A 17501-nucleotide genomic window follows, 5' to 3' on the forward strand; every position below is an offset into this window, starting at 1 on the left:
ACGGATTCTAAAATATAATAAAGAAATAAGCAAAAGGGAAAATATTTTCTGCACTGACATTCTGATCTTATCTTCTGACCTATTTACTTTATTTCTGCTTGAAGCAACCTCTCTATGCACACTTTAATCAATAAGTGCAAATACATTAAAATAAAAAATGTTGGATTACTTTTAATTGGAAAGCAAACTATAATCAGAAGAACCAAATATTACAAACATGATTTACACATCTGAACTATTGGAAATAATGATATAATTAAAAGATTGTGACAGTATTTAAAAAATTTTTAGTGCCAGATGCAGCAACTTCCCAACCAATCATATTACAAAGCATGTAATAGAATAACAAGATGGAAGGAGGCCCAAGACTTTGGGTGTTCATCCATCGCTGATGGTCCTAGAGAAAAGTAAATGAGTTTCTAGCTCCCCACCACTTTAATTCTGTGGCCACCAAGGTAGCACAGTGGTTAGTGTGACACTATTATAGTGCATGGCATTCTGGGGTTTTGAGATCAATTCCAGCACTGATCTGTAAGGTGTCTTTGTATGTCCTCTGGTTTCCTACCACAGTACAAAGACATAACGGGTAGGTTAATTAGTCATTGTAAATTGTCTTGTTTGGGTTAATCTGGTTTGTCAGGGGTTGCTGCGGTGACATGGCTTGAAGGTTGGAAGGACCGACTCAGTACGGTAATGCTATTTTTTAAAAAAATCACTGTTCCTCTCTTACCTCTGCTTTGTGGGTTCCTAAAATGTTACAATGAAGCCCAATACAAATCAAAGAACAGCATCTTTCATTTGGGTATGTTGCAGAGTATAATATTGAACTCTCCAAATTTAGATAAATTGCCTTTATTTTTTTTAGCAGGATTGCCCAATTTTGCCTATCATTTTTCTGTTCCTTACTTCTTACATTTATACATTCTGGCTTCCTGGGCACATCTCAGACACCCAGACAATACTCTTTTCACAACATTTGCAAGAAAATTCACAAGCAAAAGAGCTTAACATTTAATGACTATATCCTCATTCTCAATTCTGACAAAGGGTCTTAAAACTGAAACAAATTCCTTCCACAGATGTTGCCTGGTCTGCTGAGTTTCCCCAGCATTTCTCCTGATATACTGCAGCAGAAATGATTTCAGTCATATTAGTCTGCAACAGATTTAGATACAAAATAAGGAACATATGCAGTTATGTAAAATTGTTGTGCAAGTATTCAAGCATTTATTCCTCTTAATACTGTGTAGAAGTCCAATCACTGATTACGGGAAAGTGGTAGGGTAGCTCACTTCTGTGAGAACCAGCACTATGCTCAAGGAGTAAGCCTGCATCTATTGAGATCTAGGTAATTCTTAGCTTGATGTAACAAAATTTCTCTATCTGATAAAATTAAACTGAAGGCAGTTCTTCTTTCATGGAACACTGCCAGGTATATTTTAAAATATAGGATATGAACACTATTGGCAATGTCAGCTTTTGCAGACTATTGAGTGTAGCCAAGCTTAATATATTTCTATTTCTTTCTTCCCCCACCCAATGGAGAAGTAAAAATCAATTATATTGTCAGGGACCCAAAGTGGTATGAGCCAGACCAGGTAAAGACAGCAACATCCCTCGTTTAAAAGGCACTGGTGAGCCAAATGTGCTTTTCAGACCTCCTAGTAGTTTTATTGGCACTGTTACTGACACAAGTCATTTAAATCCAGATATTTACACGATTGAATTAAAGAGATGTAAACACCTCTCTCCTTTAAGTTAAGTTTTCAGAATTGGTAATCCCACTATTTAAGTAATTTACCACCACATCAACTAAATCTAAATTTGGTCCACTATTTACTGCAAGAAACGTTTGCAAAGTTGGCAGTCATATGGTACATCCTTTCACTTACATTAATAACTACAAAGTAAATTTGGATACACACCATGTAAAACTGCAGTCGGTAATGTTTCTTCACTAAACTCAGTACAAACATGCAGAAGCCTGAAAAGTGATAGCAGGGAGTGTATTAGACTTCTTAACACAAATTGCAAACGAGTTATGGTGAAACCAATCTAATGTTCGGGCTCTCGCAATCTTCCTGAGTGCTTGCAAAATTCCACAACTTCGTTAGTCATTATTGTAACTGAATGTCATAGAATGAAAAGACAGCTGAATAACTGAACACTTTCAAAATTTAAGTAATTTATAAACATAATTGTTCTAGTAATGTGACCCAACTTTAATCCATCATACAAAGAAATGTGAGCAAAAGAGTGAATCTGTAAATTTAAACCTCCTCATTTCTGGGCTGCAGCCTCGGTACAGGAAATTATGTCCTTAATTCTTTACATGGCACATGACTTCAGTTGTACCTTAATGTGAAAATCAGAGACGTATTGTTTTCTTTACCATGAAGAAGGAAATGTAGAGGAAATAAAACTTTCATAAAATAAATTTGATTCCCCAGCTACCTACTGCGAGTTTCAAAAAAATACTGAAAGATTTAAAAGGTAATTTAACTTTCTAGTGGCCATAATACAGAAATAGAAAATGAAAATAAAAGAAAATTTAAAACCTGTAAAATCAACAGATTGCCTTGGAAGATTAGATGAACAATCTGGGTGTTGAATTTTTAGCAGAAGTTTAGGAATTTGGTTTGGCACAGAATTAATGACAAAAATTACAGTACCTTCCATTTAAACTGTAACTGTCTTGCAACATAGTATACATTTATTTTTTTAAATATTGTTTGAATATTTTGATACTTATTTTAAAATAATATCATTCAAAATTTCTTTAAAAAATCCAGTCAAATGTTCCGCCACTGACTGCGGTGGGGGCTGAGTCCATGCATATATTTAAGGCGGAAGTTTATCATTTCCTGATCAAAGGTTATGACGAGAAGGCAAGTGCACAGGGTTGAGTGGGATCTGGGATTATTCATGATGGAATGGTGGAGCAAACCAGATGGGCTGAATGGCTCAATTTTGCTCCTCTGTCTTATGGTCTTAAATATTCAGTAGTGAAAAGCAAAATTCAGATGTATCAGCATTACAGTGAAGTAAAGGGAATTGCAGAAGCATGAGAGACGAGTTGGCCACAATTGGTTGGAAAAGAAAACTGGCAGAGCAGTGACGGCTGGAATTACTGCAAGCAATGATGAAGGCACAGTATATATACTGCCCGAAGAGGACAACCATGGCTAACAGAAAAAGTCAGAGCCAACATAAAAGCCAAAGAGGGGCCATACAATAGAGCAAAAATTATTGGGATTGAGTTAGCGGATTGGGAAGCTTATAAAAAACCATCAGAAGGTAATTGAAATGTCATTAAGGCAAAGATGGAATATTAAAGTAATCTAGCTAATAATATTAAAAGTTTCTTCAAATACAAAGTTTCCTCAGATAAAAGAGAGGCGAGAGTGGATATCGGACCACTGGAAAACAATGCTGAAGAGATAGTATGTGGGACAGTGAAATAGCAGATGAACTGAATATGTTGCATCATTCTTCACTGTGGAAGGCACTAGCAATATGGTGGAAGTTCCAGGTATCAGGGGTCATGAAGTGTGTGAAGTTACCATAACGAGAGAGAAGGCTCTTAGGAAACTGAAAAATCTGAAAGTAGGTAAGTCACCTGGACCAGATGGTGTACACGACAGAGTTCTGAAAGAGTAGGCTGAAGAGATCGTGGAGGCATTAGTAATGATCTTTCGGGAACGGTTCCAGAAGACTGGAAAATTGCAAGTATCACTCTCCACTCTGTAGAGAGGCAGAATAAAGGAAATGATAAGCCAGAAAGTCTGACCTCAGTTGTTGGGAAGATTTTGGAGTTGATTATTAAGGATGAGGTCTCAGGGTACTTGGGGACACATGATAAAATAGGCTGATGGTTTCCTCAAGGGAAAATCTTGCTTGAAAAATCTGTTGGAATTCTTTGAAGAAATAAGAAGCAGGATTAACAAAGGAGAATCAGTTCCAGCAACTGCAGATTCACTCGTGTTGCCTTGAGAATCAGTTGATATTGTCTACTCAGATTTTTAGAAGGCCTTTAACAAGGTGCCACATGAGGCTGATTAACAAGCTACAAGGTAAGATGTCAGCATGAGTAAAGTAGTGGCTAATTGGCAAGAGGCAAAGAGTAGGAATGAAGGGAGCCTTTTGTGGTTGGTTGCCGGTGACTAGTGGTGCTCTACAGGTGTTTGTATTGGGACAGATTCTTTTTACGTTATATGTCAATAATTTGAATGATGGAATTGATGGTTTTGTGACAAAGCTTGCAGATGATACGAAGATAGGTGGAGGGGCAGGGAATTTTGAGGAAGTAGACAGGGTACAGAAGGACAAACAGATTAGGAGAATGGGCAAAGAAATGGCATGGAATACAATGTCGGGAAGTGTAAGGTCATACACTTTGGTAGAAGAAAAGAAAGGGCTAACCATTTTCTAAATGGAGTGAAAATACAAAAAAACAGAGGTGCAAAGGGCCTTGGGAGTCGTTGTGCAGGATTCCCTAAAGATTAATTTGTAGGCTGAGTGTGTGGTGAGGAAGGCAAATGCAATGTTCGCATTCATTTCAAGAGGACTAGAGTATAAAAACAAGGATGTCATGTTGAAATTTTATAAACCACTGTTGAAGCCTCACTTGGAGTACTGTGGGCAGATTTGGACCCCTCATCTTAGAAAGGACACGCTGAAGCTAGAGAGGGTTCAAAGGAGTTTCACGAAAATTATTCCAGGATTGAACAGCTTGCCATATAAAGAGCGTTTGATGGCTCTGGACCTGTATCTTCTAGAATTCAGAAGAATGAGGAGTGACCTCATTGAAACCTACCGAATGGTGAAAGGCTTTGAGAGTGGATGTGGAGAGGATGCTTCCTATGGTGGAAGAGTCCAAGACCAAGGGACACAGACACAGAACAGAGATAAGGAGCTGATGAATCTGCAGAATTCTGTGCCACAGGCAACTGTGGATGTCACATCTGTATGTATATTTAAGGCAGAGGTTGACAGATTCTTTATTGGTCAGAGCATGAGGGGATAAGGGGCGAAAGCAGGAGATTAGGGCTGAGATGAAAACTGGATAATCCTGATGAAATGGTGGAGCAGACTCGATGGGCAAATAGCCTAATACTGCTCCTATATCCTATGGTATTAATAAAGTAGATAAGCACAAAGGTTTCCCAAAGAAACTATTAACAGTTAACCTTCAAAGGAAATTAAATCCTTTAGTTATCGTTTCTGGCATTTTAATAATTTATGGATTTTAATGTTTATTTGAGAGCATTTCCTCTAATATCACTCTTCTGGAAAGTGTACATGCTGTATTGTGTCATGGACTTTTTAAAAATACACAACTTGGTAATCAGATGCACATACATATATGCCAAAAGCCAAGACAGATTAATATGAGTAGCAGTTCATAGATTTCACTCAAGATTGAACAAATGATTGAATTAGTCCAGGAATAAGAAAACATAAGTCAAAAGGTTAAATCAAATAAAATGCCAACTGCTTATTCCGGATTATAGATACTGAAATAAACTACTTTTAGCAAGAACTTTTTTATTCCTGCATTACACGCAATAAAATCAGTAAGTTTGTTTCAGGTGAGTTTGCATTTAAACTCTATGTATTCTATGGAAAGCATAACCAATCAGCAAAACAACTGAGAATTGGAGTACGGTACTTCCGAAAAATACAACACTCATCTTATTTAATCTAGCAAAACAGTAATAAAAACAAAAACGTTATCCAAATAGTTCATTTTTTAATTAAGCAGTTTTAACCTTCCAAGATAACACAAGGATTCATTGTCCAATTCACTAAAACTAATGCAAATTTGTAAAACTAAGTGGAAAAAGGAAGACTATGTCCTTTTAACGTATACCATTTTAAGGAACATACACTGAAATTTTTAAGCTACATTTGTGTACTTTTCTATGGGGTGTGATTGACACCACAGAATTCTTTAAAAAGCTAGGAATATGAATACTTCTGTAAGAAATACGCAGATTTACACTGCAGTAAATTATACAAGTTCCCTTTTATTGTAGGAAATATCAGACCTGGCTTCTTTTTGTAGCGTAGGGAAGTGTATGGTCATGCACTTTGGTAGAAGGAGTCAAGGCATAGACTAACTTATAAATTCAAAATTCAGAGATGCTGAGGGACTTGGGTGTCCTTGTGCAGGATTCCCTAAAAGGTTAACTTGCAGATTGATTTGGTGGTAAGGAAGGCAAATGCAATGTTAGCATCAATTCTGAGACGATTAGATCATAAAAGCAAGTTTGTACTGTAATGCTGAGGCTTTATAGGGGACTGATCAGACCACATGGAGTATCGTCACCAGTTTTGAGCCCCTTTCCAAGAAAAGGTGTGCTGCCACTCAACAAGGTCCAGGTGAGGTTCACGATCCAGGATATGAAAGGGTTAATGTATGAGGAACTTTTGATGGCTCTGGGCTGAAGTTTAGAGGAATGAGGGGGTGATCTTATAGAAACCTATCAAACACTGTAAAGCATAGATAGAGTGGATGTGGAGAAGGTATTTCCTATAGTGGGGGAATGCGGGACCAGAGAGCACAGCCTCAGAATACAGATGTCCATTTATAACAAAGATGAGGTGGGATTTCTTCAGTCTGAGGATGGTGAATCTGTGGAAGTTATTGCCACAGCTGGCTGTGGAGGACGGGTCATTGGTATTTTTACAGTGGAGGTTGATTATTCAGTTATTCATTAAAGGTTATGGGGAGAAGGCAAGAGAATGAGGTTGAGGAGGATGATAAATCATCCATGCTGGGATAGCAGAGCAGACTCAATTCTGCTCCTATGTCTTACATCCTGATGGTCTTATAGAATACCTCAGTACTGCAATTTATTATAGACCAGTTGTGATATAAAGGAAAATTGCCAAACAATGGTGCATCCTTGCTTAGCCGAGAGTGTACATTCCAAAGATGTACTAAATTGTTAACTATTTATTGCAGATTACCTCTTAGGGTTCTGGGCAAATAAGAATAAAAGGCCATTTGATGGGTACTTGAGAAAAAGTAGGTTATAGAGATCTAGGAATGTTAGAGGAAGGCCAAGCGGGACTACTGGATTTCTCCCTTAGTAGCCAATGTAGATCCAAGACGATCACCTTCTAAGTCTAAGTATTCTCACTGGTACTCTCACAAGTGTTTGGATAATTGAAGGGAAATAAACTGTTACAACTGTAGGAAATCGTTCCCCAGAGACTTGCCTTCACAAGAAACAAATGCAGTAACATTGTTAAACTTATAATTAAAGTAATGAAGGGTCTATCTAAATAGCTACTGAACATTTACTCACCTGCTAGGTACATAGCAAACGAGATGAAGCGATGATAACGGGCTAGGAATTGAAGTGGCACTTCCTTTCTCACTAGGCCACCAAAGTAATCAGCAACTGTTTCCCCATAAAAGAAATAATTTACACACAGAAGAATGTACCTACCAGGAAGAAATAATAATTAGACACCAGAATTACAAACAAAACATTTATCAAAAGAATCAAAATTGCTTCTTATCACTTTAACTTGCCAATATTTTCAAGTTAATTTTCTATTGCTTCAGTACATTTTATTAAACATATGAAACTACTGCAATGTCTAGTAGACAGCAAATATATTTTGGGCAGAACCTCTCACATACAATGTGAAAGAGCTAAATAAAGTGTGACAACAAAGGTTGCTGACTATCAGAGCCAGTTTCAGACAGTCACCAGGAACAGAAGACAGAGTGGAATTTCTGATGGTGACCAGGCTTTTCATCTTCCCAATACTTACAGAGGAAGTTTGATCTAGTATTATTTTTGGGGGGAAATAGTTTAAGAATTGAGAGAGGCAAGAACTGTGCTTGCAATTTTACTTTACAGGAACATTATCAAATAAATATTAATGGCACTCCAGTTATGGAGATAATGTGGCAATGGTCATAAAGATGCTTTCTACAAAAGTGGATGAATGAGTTAAAGAGAAGTGTGGAGAAGTAAAGCGACTTGGAGAAAAATATAGAGCATAGGTCTTGGCAACTGAAAGCATATCTATGAAGACAAAATGTAACCATAATTTTGAATTATGTTGTCTAAGGACAGGAATGATTGAAGAAACAGGGTTTGGCTAAGCGTAGAGCACTAAGCAACGCAGGAAATCAATGCTCTGGGCAGGGGAAGACAAACTATTGCTGGTGATTCCCTGGATACAACTAGACAGATAAGGTTAGTGTAATTGAGACTAACTGGACGATGCTGGTGATGATTAGATGATGTTGAGGTTAATCATGCCAAAGACTAAAGAAAGATTCATTATTGACCTGATCAGTGTTTCAGTATTATTTGGAGAATTCAAAGAGTTCAGGCAAGATGGGCACAAATTACATCCTTTGGAGCAGGCATCTACACTGGTAAAGAAAACTCAATAGCTAGAATTTTAAGTAACAATATTAGTTAGCTTCCCCCATCTAAGTAGCAACATTTACTATAATCTCTTATAAAGTTAAATCAAGTGACACAGGCAACAATAGGGCTTCGCTTCCAGATAAGCTCAATGCCTTCTATACTCCCTTGACTATCAAAACATGGAGAAACCATCACCCCCAATAACCCTGTGATTTTAGTCTCAGAGGGCGATGAGCAAGTAGCCATCAGGAAGGTGAACCCATGAAAAGCATCTGGACCAGACAGGGTGCCTGGTTGAGTACAAAAGACCTGTGCTGATCAAATAACTGGACTAAGATCTTTAACTTCTCACTTCAGCAATCTGAGGTACCCACATGCTCCAAGCATGTTTCAATTATACTGGTGCCTAAGAAGAAAGTAGTAATTTGCCTCAATGACTATCATCCAGTAGCATTTGTATCCACAATGAAGAAGCGTTTTGAGAGGTTGTTGATGAAACACATAACTCTTGCCTGAGCAGCATCTTGAATCTGCTCTAATTTGCCTACTGGAGCAATATGCCCACAACAGATGCCTTCTCATTGGCTTTTCAATCAACTCTGGAACATCTAGACAGCAAAGGTGCATCTATCAGGATGCTCTTTAATCGACTACTGCTCAGCATTCAATACTATTATCCCCTCAAAACTGATCAATACGCTTCTAGACCACGGGGTTCCCAACCTTTTTTTTAAAAAAAAATGCTATGGAGCCTTCCAATTAACTGAGAGGAAGGTGGACCCCAGGTTGGGAACTCCTGTTGTAGACACGGGCCTCAATACGTCCTTGAGCAATTAGACCCTCAATTTCCTTATTTGCAGACCCAAGTCAATTAGGATTGGCAACATTATCACCTCCACGATCTACCCGCTTTACACTTAACACTGTATTGCTGATCACAGCTCTACAGTGCCATATTCAGGTTTGCTAATGACACCATTGTTGTAGGTCAAATAAAAGATCAAGTAGTAGTGGAAATGGCCCAGAACATCCTGGTAAAGCCCTCCCCACCACTAAGCACATCTACATGAAGTGTCATCGCAGAAAAGCAGCATCCATCATCAGGGACCCCTACCACCCAGGACACGCTCTCTTTTTGCTGCTGCCATCAGGAAGGTACTGAAGCCTCAGGACTCACACCACCAGGTTCAGGAACAGTTATTACCCCTCAACCATCAGGCTCTTGAACCAAAGGGGATAACTTCAGATGCCCCCTCATTGAAATATTCCCATAAGCTATGGACTCACTTCCAAAGACACTACCCTCCCCCCACCTCATAAGTGCTTAAGTGCTCTTGATTATATATTTTTAAAAAATAAATAACAAATATGATAGTCTGAATCCAAGAGCAGCGGCTTATCAGCTGTCAAACCATTCTATGGTTACAAATTGACATTTACACTACACTGGGTCTCTCTGGTCAATTGCAAAAAAAAAAAATGCATTAGGGTAGCTAATTAGCCTACAATGAATGGACAGAAGATCACAAATGCCCAATACAGTTCCAAACCAGAATGACCCTGCCTTGGAAGTCAATTTGAAGACAGTGTTTCCATGTACCTGCTGTCCTTGATCTTTAGAATGGTACAAACACCCAGAAAATGCAAAGAAGCCATGGCAAGTTGCTACTGTATACTTGGCAGATGGCACTTAGTATAGCAACAGTGTTCTAGTAATGGATGGCATAGATATTTAGGATGATGAACTGAATACCAGTTAGGTAGACCACAAAATCCTGGATAATGTCAAATTTTATTCTGAGCTGTACACAGCTGTACAAATGAAGAGTATCTGCATATAACTGAAGGCTATGAGAACTTAGGAACAAAGTCGCTGCTCACAGAATACCCAACCTCTGATTTTCTTCTGTAACCACAGTGCATGGTTGGTTGATCGGTTTTTCTAATTTCTAGTTTCTAGTCAATTATGAAGAAAACCTACAAATGCCCTCCACTAGATAAGGGAGGATTTGACAAATCTTCAATATCTACAATTTACAAATGAAACTAAATAATTGTGTCTGCAACTTACCAGAAGGCAATATTTACTGATAAAATAAACAAAGAAACACAGCAAGGTCACGTGTGCAACCTCACCATCTAGCTTCAATCCTGACCCCCTACTGACTGCGTTAATTTCACTCCTCAAGCCCCACCCCTCTCAACTGTTCTTGTTTCCTCCCACATCCCAAAGAAGCAGGTGCAGATTGGTAGGGTAACTAGTTACTGCAAACTACTCCTACTTTACTTAGAGTGGGTGGTAAGAGAATCAGAGTGGAATTGAAAGAGAATAGGGAACCAAATGAGGGAAGAGGATTCACAGGATTGCTCTGAGAATTGGCCTAGGCTTGATAAGCGAAATGGCCTGCTTCTTAATATCATTAAAACATTATGAAAATATTAAGCGTAGAAAGGAGATGATGCTGACATGCATGGCAAAAATCAGACATTTAAGTCAAACCCTGGGGCATTGGACTTCAGAGTTCAATTCTGGCACCAAACTCATTCTCTTTGTGACCACATGAGTTTTCTCCCACAGTCCAAAAATGTAGATGAGTAGATTAATTGGTCATTGTGAATTGTCCTGTGATTGGGCTCAGGTTAAGTAGGTAGGCTGCTGGGCAGCATCGTTTGTTGGGCCAGATGGGCCTGTTCTGCACTCTGTCTAAATAAAATACTAAATAAGACCTAGGTTGCCCAACTTAAGGTAAACTACATAAACCTTCAGTTTCTGCCTTCTTCTACTACCCATAGTGCTTTCCCCTTACATTCCTTCTTCACTTTTCCTGCCTATCCCCTCCCCCACCCCTTGATCTTTCCTCTGATTGGTTTTTCAGAGCACCTACCAGCCTTCCCCTTCCCACCCCTCCACCTTCTTTATAGAGCCCCTGCCCCCTCCCTCTTCAGTCCTGACGAAGGGTCTCGGCCCGAAACGTTGACTGCTCGTTTCCCCGGATGCTGCCCGACCTGCTGAGTTCCTCCAGCTTGTTGTATGTATTGATTTGACCACAGCATCTGCAGTGTACTTTGTGTAAACCTTCAGTAACAGCCCTGCAAGGTACAAACTTAAGCATCTTTGAGATGTGGTAAAGAACCAAACTATATGTATTATTTGAATAATCTGAAACCCAGAGGAACTGATCACTATTCTTAGTTTGCATGAGAGGCTCTTTTGGTGAAAAAAAGTCACTCTTTTTCCAGAGTTGAACTTTATGTGATGCTAGCAATTTGTCAAACTCAGTTGGAAATCCTGTAATTAATACAATTAAATTAGCCAATAAAATTTTATAAACATGTGCAACAAAATATATCCCAACATTTGCAAGACTATGCATTTTGAATATTTCCTTAATTCCCCCAAACTGTTAGATGATGTTAGACAGGATATGGAGTTCAGATATGGATTTCGTGTCAGGAGTCTCATTTTTACAAATGAGGTACTGTTCAAAAATAGTCACCTGAGATTTTCGATGACAACCCATAGGAAAGTGAGCACGTCACAAAAGCTGCTAGCTGAAACAGCACCTAATTCAGGACTGGGATCACTGCCAATGAGTACTGTAATAAATTTTTTTGTAATACTTGGAAAGACAAGATGCCCTCCAGCTTTTCTAAGGTCATCATTTCCCCCTCTCACTTTCAAATATATTTCCCCTATTCACAAGCACCAAGTATACAAGTTGATTTCAAGCAGTTTCCCTATAACCGCTTCCCCACCCCGCAATTATGAAATGATTAGGAATCACGAGCAAGGTGAACATTTAATACCTATCCTTAATTTTCTGAAGATAACTTGGTTCTGGAGTCAAGTAATTACACAAAAGCCAAATCAAGCATCATTGATCATATTACCGGTGAATTAATGATTCTTGATAACACGGTCAACTTTCATCACTTTGCCGATGTTGAAATGTGAACTGATATGGTGATAGTTTACCTGAGCAGTCTTACTCTCGTTTATTTTAAATGACTGCTCATGTTTGAACAATTGGATCAGAAGTATAGCTAAATGGAGATTTCTGGTTTTCAAATGAATATTTAGCATATACATGGTCCTATATTATAGTCTCACAAGAATTTAAATACCCTCAGCGGTGCTATCATCAGGTCCTTCTGCGTTTCCTATTTGAATCTGGTCTTACTGTGGCTTCCAAATATTTATTAGAAAATGTTCAAACAAGCTACATTACAAACCATATGGGAAATCAAGAAAACCATAACTAGATTATTGAGGAGTGTTAGTTACTAATATATTTTCCCTGAGGAATGAATTTCTACGGGTATCCTCCAACATACTGACATTTCCAAGATAAGTGATAACAATGGCATTAGAGCCATTTCCTATAGCACTGCACTTTAGAAGTACCTTTTCACAGCAACAGCTAAGCTTCCGTGAACTTGCTGAACCTTTTCCTTGGAGGATGAAGAATATGTGATTTGACTATTAAAATGCCCCTCATGAGGCTAACAGAGCAAGGTGCCAGCTCAGAGGTATTTTCTTCACTAAAGATTCAGAATTTACAACTTAGAAGACCATTTGACCCATCTTGCTAATGTCATCTGAAGGGCAAGTTACAGGCCCGGCCCCACCTCAAGCTCTGGGTCCGTACTTTTGAAGGACAAGTTTCCATCCAAGTTCTGCCTCGGCCATCTTCTCCGAGTTCCAGACCCTCATTACCCTCTGCATAAAAACAAACATCCCTCCCCACAATTAATTACACCAAATCTACATCCCTAGTTTTGACCCTTCCCTGAGAAATGGGTCATCCTTATCTACTTCGCTTGGAAACCAACTTCCTTGAAAGTCCCCTTGTCCCCTCTTAAATTTTACAAATATTAATTCAGTCTTCCCCCATCTTCCTGTTCTAAACAAAATGATTCTGTCTCTCTTCATGAAACAGCATTTTGGTACTGAAAATGTCTTGATAACTCTCCTCTGTCTTTTCCAGTTCAATGACATCTTTCCTTTGGCATGATGACCAAAACTGCATGCAGCACTGAGTCATCTATTAACATTGTACATAGTGGTAACATAACCTCCCTACACTTACATTCAATGTCTTCACAAATAAAGGATGCCTTTACCATCAGCTCATTGAACTGTGCTGCTATTTTTAAAGGTCTATGGTCATGCCCTTTCACTCATCGTTCCTCCACACTTTCCCTGGCCACACAGCACCACCTCAAATTTTTGTAAATTCACTTCCATTTACTACCTTACTGCCTAACTGACATGACCTAGAACATTGTGCAATGTAAAGGCTTACTGCCAATCACACAAATTTGTTGGATCCTCTGCAAACTTTTCCAATCCCCTTCAAGTCACTAAAATATAACGATAAAAATAAAGAGTTTGAGATTGATGTATAGTTTTATATAACCTGACAAGTACATCTCTACCATTAAACATTCAGAAAGAGACATTATGCAAACTGATGGTTATTAAAAAGATTAAATTTGAAAAGATGAAAATAGTTTTTAAACAAATAAACACAGCCTGCTGCATATACAACTATATCTGTCTATTAAAACCAATTCCCTTCGAAAGGCTAAGGTTTTATCCAATTCTAGAGCAAGAGCTCAGATGCAAAGGCAGACAAAATTTATTTTTAGTGAAAATGGATGACACAATGATACAGAAGAACTACTTGTACAGGACTGCATACATATTACCATTATGAATGTTAAGTTCCTGGTTGTTGTGATGGAAATGAGAAAGATTCTTTGGGTCTCAAAGGCAAGAGCTCTGGACACACAGTTTTAATAATGAGGAGTTTATTTATAAGGGGAGAAAAAGCTTGGGAAGAACACAAGCAGCTACAATATTCGCACAAACACGCTTAGAATAGAGGAGCGTGAGAAAAGTCGGCTCTGCAGTACAATACATGGGAAAACGGTGTGGGGATGGAGTACAGGTACACATACAAGCAAGGGAAAAGTAACTACAATATCTGCCCCCCAGCTATGGGCAAGCATGGCTCTTTGCTAAAGGGACAACAATAAACACTCCCACAACCCTATTCAACTCACACCTTACCACATGTCTCCAGTGTTGTTCTGCAGTCTTCAGCCTGGAGTGAAGCAGGGTGGTCCCTCGAGGATGGCAAAAGAGAGCGAGCCAAGCACATGTAGCACCCTTTATAGGTCAGGGGGCCAATGGCTTGGTGCTAGACAGGTTAATCCAATTAAAGTGGCCAATGGTTAAGTGTGCATTGATTAGTTGGGAGGGGCAAAATGTTGACTAGCAGGTGGTGTGAGCTCCGACCAGGTGAGGGCAGTGCTGTCACGTGACAGGCACGGCTCTCTGGTTACACTGGTTTCCCCAATATTAATGAAATTAGTTCTTTCCCGTTTTAGAAGAATATTTAACAAATCATCCTTTTACCCCTAAGCACTATTCAGTTAAAATTCTTGAAAAAAAAATTGGTCAAACTCACCAGCTCAAGGTTCTGAACCAAGGCAATTCATAAGAACGATACACTCTGTAACCAATTGTGATAATTTCATGAAAACACTTGATTTGAACATAGAGAACCTGGAAAAGAAAATAAATATATTACTGTCTAAAGTAGAATAAAACAATCAGTAAATTGTTTACAAATTAAAATAGAATAATTTGCAAGGAAAGTGTGCTGTCTTTACGACAGTTATTTAGTTTATAATATTTTTGCTTAGTAATTCATTCGATAGTATTTTCTAGTTAGAATTAGAAGTGTTTAAAGTATATTCATTGCATGTAAAATATATCGGCATGCGATGACGTCACATCTGGTTTCGCCGCGACTTGTGGGAAAATACCGGTTTGAATTAGCGCGAGGGTGGGGGCTTACCACGAGGCAGACCCGAGCAGAAGTTGTTTTGCAGGCATGAGAAATCACAGTGAGAGCAACGCTGTAAGTTAATAGATAATCGATATATTGAACTAAGATGTTAATGCCGATCCTGTTAGAAGTAACGACGGTAGATAATGTTTATGCTTTCGTTAGTTAAAGAGTCGCGGATAGTTTGCATGGAAGCGTATTTAAAGTAGTCAATGGAGCAGGTAAACTCTCCCTGTATACTGCACCTTAGTGTAATGTAGTTATAGTCACCTTTGCAAGTATTTACACTTGAAATGTGATATTAAGGAAGGAACAAATACTGTATCAATCTTGTATTGTTTTATCAACAGTTTTCACCATATGTTAATGTGAAGAGTGAACAGTAAATGGTTAATCTTACTGCGATCTGGTTCTTATTAACTGTGGTTTATCTCGACGTTAAATTCGGCGTTCGTTACACGCGAAGGAGAACGTTACAGTGAAAAAGCGGCATTATCAGGTGTTTCAAGTGCTGCAATGTCAGCTCGATCCAGCATCAAGTTGACGCCGCCCAGCGACAAGGGCGGTAAACCGACATCAAGTAAGCCCACCCAGGCGTCATCAGGTGTTCCAAGTGCTGCAATGTCAGCTCGATCCGGGATCAAGTCGATGGCGCCCAGCGACAAGGGCAGTAGAACGACATCAAGTAAGTCCACACAGGCAAGAGCCAAGGCAGAAGCCGCCAAGGTGCGACTGCATTACGCCAGACAAGAAGCAGTTTTGAAAATGAAACAGGCCACCAGAGAAGTCGAAATCCAGAAAGAAAGGGCCGCCAGACAGAGAGAAGAGGCTGCCAGAGAAGCCGAAATCCAGAAAGAAAGGGCCGCCAGAGAAGCCGAAAAGGCCGCCAGAGAAGCCGAAATCCAGAAAGAAAGGGCCGCCAGAGAAGCCGAAACCCAGTTGGAAATGGCAAAAATATCGACAGAGTTGCAAGTGCTGCAGCTAGAAAGAGAAGAAGAAGCTGCCATGGCGGAAGCAGAGTACATAGAAGAACCTGAAGGGTCGCGTGATCTGACCGAAGTAAGATCTACTTCAGAAAGGACCAGACTGGAACGCACAAGCGACTATGTACAATATCAAACAGACTGGCAGGCTCGTCTCCCCTCTCCATACGTATTCGATAACTTCCCCAGCTACGAGGAACCTCAGAGAGTCACGATTGCATCACATCCATACGAGGAAGAAAATTTACCCCCGCGGCTCCGTGATGAAGTCAAGAATGAAAGAGCTGACAACCGATATTCTTTGACACCAAACTTACAAAATTCGATGCGAAGAGACGTGGAGGTCGAATCCAGGATGGCAAATTCCATGAGAAACGTGCGCTCTCAGTCATATAGGCGCCAACGTACTTCTCCAGCCCGCATGCCGCTTACAGTCGATCCCACGCTGCAGTATTTAGCACGACGGGATCTCGTCACTTCAGGACTGTACCAGTTTGACGATAAACCCGAAAATTACCGTGCATGGTACTCCACATTCACCAACGTGATCGACGGAGTCCAGCTCAGTGCAACCCAAAGGTTGGACCTTATGGCGAAATGGCTGGGGAAAGAATCACGCGACCAGGTGAGACGCATACGTTCAGTGTACATCAACAAACCCGAGCTAGCCTTAAGCGAAGTGTGGGAGAGACTTTGGGAGAGATATGGGGCCCCCGACATTATTGAAGCGGCGCTATATCGACGTCTGGAAAACTTTCCTAAGGTGTCAGCCAAAGATCACTTTAAGTTAAGAGAATTCGGAGATTTACTCATGGAGATCCAAGACGCCAAAGAAGATGGCTACTCAGCTGGTCTAGTATACCTAGATACTCCATCCGGGATTAGACAAATCGTGGACAAACTTCCATTTGGGCTGCAGGACAGGTGGCTGACTGTTGCCTCAGAGTACAAGGAAAACCACGGTGGTCGATTTCCTCCCTTTAAGCACCTCACTGAGTGTGTGCGCAAGGAGGCGAAGAGGCGAAACGACCCTAGCCTCGTGGGTCCAGGAAGCAGTTCGATTTACACCAAGCCAGGTAGATCCTCTTCGAATGTTTTCAACATTGATAAACCCGTGTCAGTGCTCAAGACTGAAGCCCTTACAACTAACAACGACCCTGGCAAGTATTGTCCATTGCATAACAAACCTCACCCCCTGAAAGCATGCAGAATGTTTAGGGAAAAACCCCTTGAAGAGAGGACGGCTCTTCTCAAGG

At 39.8% G+C, this 17501-nt stretch overlaps 2 protein-coding genes across 6 annotated transcripts in view; one reads left to right on the top strand and one right to left on the bottom strand.

Moving 5' to 3' along the window:
* The window catches only part of LOC132404527 (retrovirus-related Pol polyprotein from transposon 17.6), a 218274-nt gene that overhangs the window by 110867 nt on the left and 89906 nt on the right, over nucleotides 1–17501 (top strand). The gene's annotated exons all lie outside the window — the stretch shown is intronic.
* The window catches only part of cds1 (CDP-diacylglycerol synthase (phosphatidate cytidylyltransferase) 1), a 127026-nt gene that overhangs the window by 30990 nt on the left and 78535 nt on the right, over nucleotides 1–17501 (bottom strand). For all 5 annotated transcript variants that reach the window (XM_059988698.1, XM_059988697.1, XM_059988696.1 and 2 more), the window contains 3 exons: nucleotides 14879–14976; nucleotides 7317–7456; nucleotides 1926–1984 (listed from right to left, as the gene is read on the bottom strand). In XM_059988698.1, coding sequence (XP_059844681.1) covers nucleotides 1926–1984; nucleotides 7317–7456; nucleotides 14879–14976 — 297 coding nt within the window. The remainder of the gene's footprint in view (nucleotides 1–1925; nucleotides 1985–7316; nucleotides 7457–14878; nucleotides 14977–17501) is intronic.

Source organism: Hypanus sabinus, chromosome 14 (assembly GCF_030144855.1).
Source record: "Hypanus sabinus isolate sHypSab1 chromosome 14, sHypSab1.hap1, whole genome shotgun sequence".
NCBI lineage: Eukaryota > Metazoa > Chordata > Chondrichthyes > Myliobatiformes > Dasyatidae > Hypanus > Hypanus sabinus.